This window comes from Prunus dulcis, chromosome 2 (genome assembly GCF_902201215.1).
Source record: "Prunus dulcis chromosome 2, ALMONDv2, whole genome shotgun sequence".
NCBI lineage: Eukaryota > Viridiplantae > Streptophyta > Magnoliopsida > Rosales > Rosaceae > Prunus > Prunus dulcis.
The window spans coordinates 2,974,883-2,977,537 of NC_047651.1; the positions used below are offsets into that span (position 1 = coordinate 2,974,883).

The window sequence follows — 2,655 nt, forward strand, 5'->3', positions numbered from 1 at the left end:
TTCACTGGGTTAGATCCCGTTGACGATTTTAGAGAGTAGTCTTAAAGGGGCATAATCGTATAATATTTTTTGGATTTTGGATTTTCTTCAATTTTACTTATATTTGACATGGGTTTCAAACTTTCAGATGATTTAATGCAATGTTGCCTTGGTTTCCCATGAGAATGAAAATTGAAACCCAATGCGGAAGGAGGTGTCTCTTGGTTTCCCATGAGCCATGAAACTCTTTCCAAGAGCGAATTTACTAAAAGATTTACAAGCACACTTTCGCAAGCACAAAAACACCATAGAGTTGATTCAAACACTCGCACATAAAACTGAGATATGAATGAACATGATCCTCATGTATCAAACAGCACTTATATAACGGTAGCAAAAAGATTTACATAACTTCCACTTCAGTCTGTCCTCTGCCATCCAACAAACACTCAAGTCTACCCCCGAGTGCAATGTTTAGCCAAATGCCCCGGCTGCTTGCATTTGAAACAACAGTGGGCCTTCGGTTTTGGACAATCCCTACACAAATGTCCGACCTCACTACAGTTGTAACACTCACTTGTTCTTGTCTGTTGAGCATGCATAGCTGCTCGGCCTTCTTTTTGATTCCCCGTTCTCTGCCTCTTTCCAGTTCCACCATGTTCACCTGAGGCACACATACATTGAGCTAACGCCTTCCCTTTTCCTCTGTAATCTCTTTGTCTGTTTTGGTGTTGTATGTACAGCTCAATAGTCCTCTCAACTGCGATGGCACAGTCTACCACTTCAGTCAAGGTTTGGAGTCTCAAGTTAACCACTGAGCTTCTAATGTCATCAACCAATCCCAACTCAAACTTTCGTGCTTTCTGCACCTCAGTCATTGGTTGTGCGAAATGAAGCAACCTCGAAAATTTAGCCTCATAGTCACCCACAGACATAGAGCCCTGCTCAAGACTCAAGAAAGAAGCCTCCAGCCTATCTTTCCCAGGAAAATACTTGGCATAGAAAACCGTCTTGAACCCTTCCCAGTCCATCAGTGATACGTCTTCAGCTCTCTTAACTTCAGCCCACCAATATCGAGCTTTCCCTTGCAAGAGAAAAACAGCCAACTCTTTCTTTTCAACCTCAGAGCACTCCATTATTTCGAACAAGTTCTCTATATTACCAAACCACTCATCAGCTCTCATGTAGCTCCTAGTTCCATAAAAAGGTTTTGCACCCAGTTCTCTCAGTTCCCTGACCAACTCAACAAGTCTGGATGAGTCGGCATGTCCCGTAATAGTTGGTACAATAGGTTCAGGTTCCATATCTGGTATACCAGAAAATCTCAACAACGGCTGTCAAGCCTCATATCAAATTGAGGATCACAACCAGTATAACAACTTTTGTAAAGGGACTTTACCTAAAAAATTACTGGAAGCGACCGGAAAAGCCGTCGGAAAGTCGCGGCTCGAGGGCCGATCTTCACGGTGTCGATCCGGCTTCCACGGTAATACAATGGAGATGGCGTCAGCACGAAAAATGTTCCTTGCAAGGAGAGCAACGAAACCCAACGAACGGTGGCCGTAAACGGCAGGAAAGCTGCTCAAACAGGAACGGGAACTGTGGCAAAGTATTGACTTTCGATCAAGTATTCGCCTTGCACAGCCACTGTCTGGGCTGGGTCTTGGTCGGGATAGGTAGAAGGGAATGAGACGAACGCTTTGGTTTAAGAATCAGGGCGATCGGAGGTCAGACAAAGACGGAATCAAGTCGGAAAGTTCCTAGAATATGTATTTTGGTTTTTGGATTCAATTAGAACATAACAAGTTAAAGCAGTTATTAGAAGTACATACCTGAGTTTGATTTGAGAGTTGAGAAGATTGGATTGCTGTTGTGGTTTCTGCTCTGCTTCCACACAAACACAGAGAGAGAGAGAGAGAGAGAGAGAGAGAGAGAGAGAGAAGATAGAGAAGGAGATCTGCAGATTCTCTACTGAGGAGGGCGCCACCAGTGGGTGGGGGACCGGATTTTGGGGTCGGGCAGGGGGGTAAGAAATCGGGGGGGTTTGGGGTGGAGGGAGGCTGTGTGGGGATGGATTTGGGGGTTGAAGGGCGTGGTCATGGGGAATGGGGGGAGAAGAAAATCGGCGGCGGGGGGTGCTGGTTTGGGGTTTTTTTTTTTTTTTTTTTTTTTTTTTTTTTTTTTTTTTTTTTTCTCTTTGTTTCTTCAATTTTTCCGAAACATAGTATTTTAATCAATTTAAAATTTTTAAAAAACAAAAATGTGGGACCCGTAGCCATGTAGGCAGCTAACAGAAACCCTAATGGCAAAACCATATTGTAACAAATTTAAAAATTAGCGTATTTAATTGTAAAAAAAAAAAAAAATTCGGATTAACATGTCTTAAAGATATAACCACAATGTATTAAACTATAATTAACCCTTTTCGTTTTAACTCTGATTCGCACATGGTACATGCCTACAAAGTCAGTGAGAGTGAGCTCTACTAAATGGAGAAAAGAAAACTCCCAAAACTCGTCTGGATCAAAGGTCTGCCTTGTCATTAATGGTGGTGAGAGTAACCAATCTCTCTTTAAAATTTCTTTTGCCCCAAAAAAAAAAAAAAAAAGTCAACCAAAATGTCAAAATTCACCACTCTAAGGGAAAAGTAGTCAAAGTGCACTAAAATTCCCAAAA

General features: G+C 42.1%; 1 protein-coding gene across 3 annotated transcripts; it reads right to left on the minus strand.

Moving 5' to 3' along the window:
• Nucleotides 1-226: 226 nt before the first annotated feature.
• On the minus strand, nucleotides 227-2,036 carry LOC117620138. Of its 3 annotated transcripts, XM_034350260.1 has the most exons (3): nucleotides 1,812-2,036; nucleotides 1,379-1,677; nucleotides 227-1,285 (listed from the first exon to the last, which is right to left on the minus strand). In XM_034350260.1, the coding sequence occupies exon 3, from the start codon at nucleotides 1,281-1,283 to the stop codon at nucleotides 435-437; it is 849 nt and encodes a 282-aa protein (XP_034206151.1). In that variant the 5' UTR covers nucleotides 1,284-1,285; nucleotides 1,379-1,677; nucleotides 1,812-2,036; the 3' UTR covers nucleotides 227-434. The 3 variants fall into 3 exon arrangements, with proteins under 3 accessions (XP_034206151.1, XP_034206150.1, XP_034206149.1); XM_034350259.1 differs by having other exon boundaries at nucleotides 1,379-2,036; XM_034350258.1 differs by having other exon boundaries at nucleotides 227-1,677; nucleotides 1,812-2,035.
• Nucleotides 2,037-2,655: the final 619 nt, after the last annotated feature.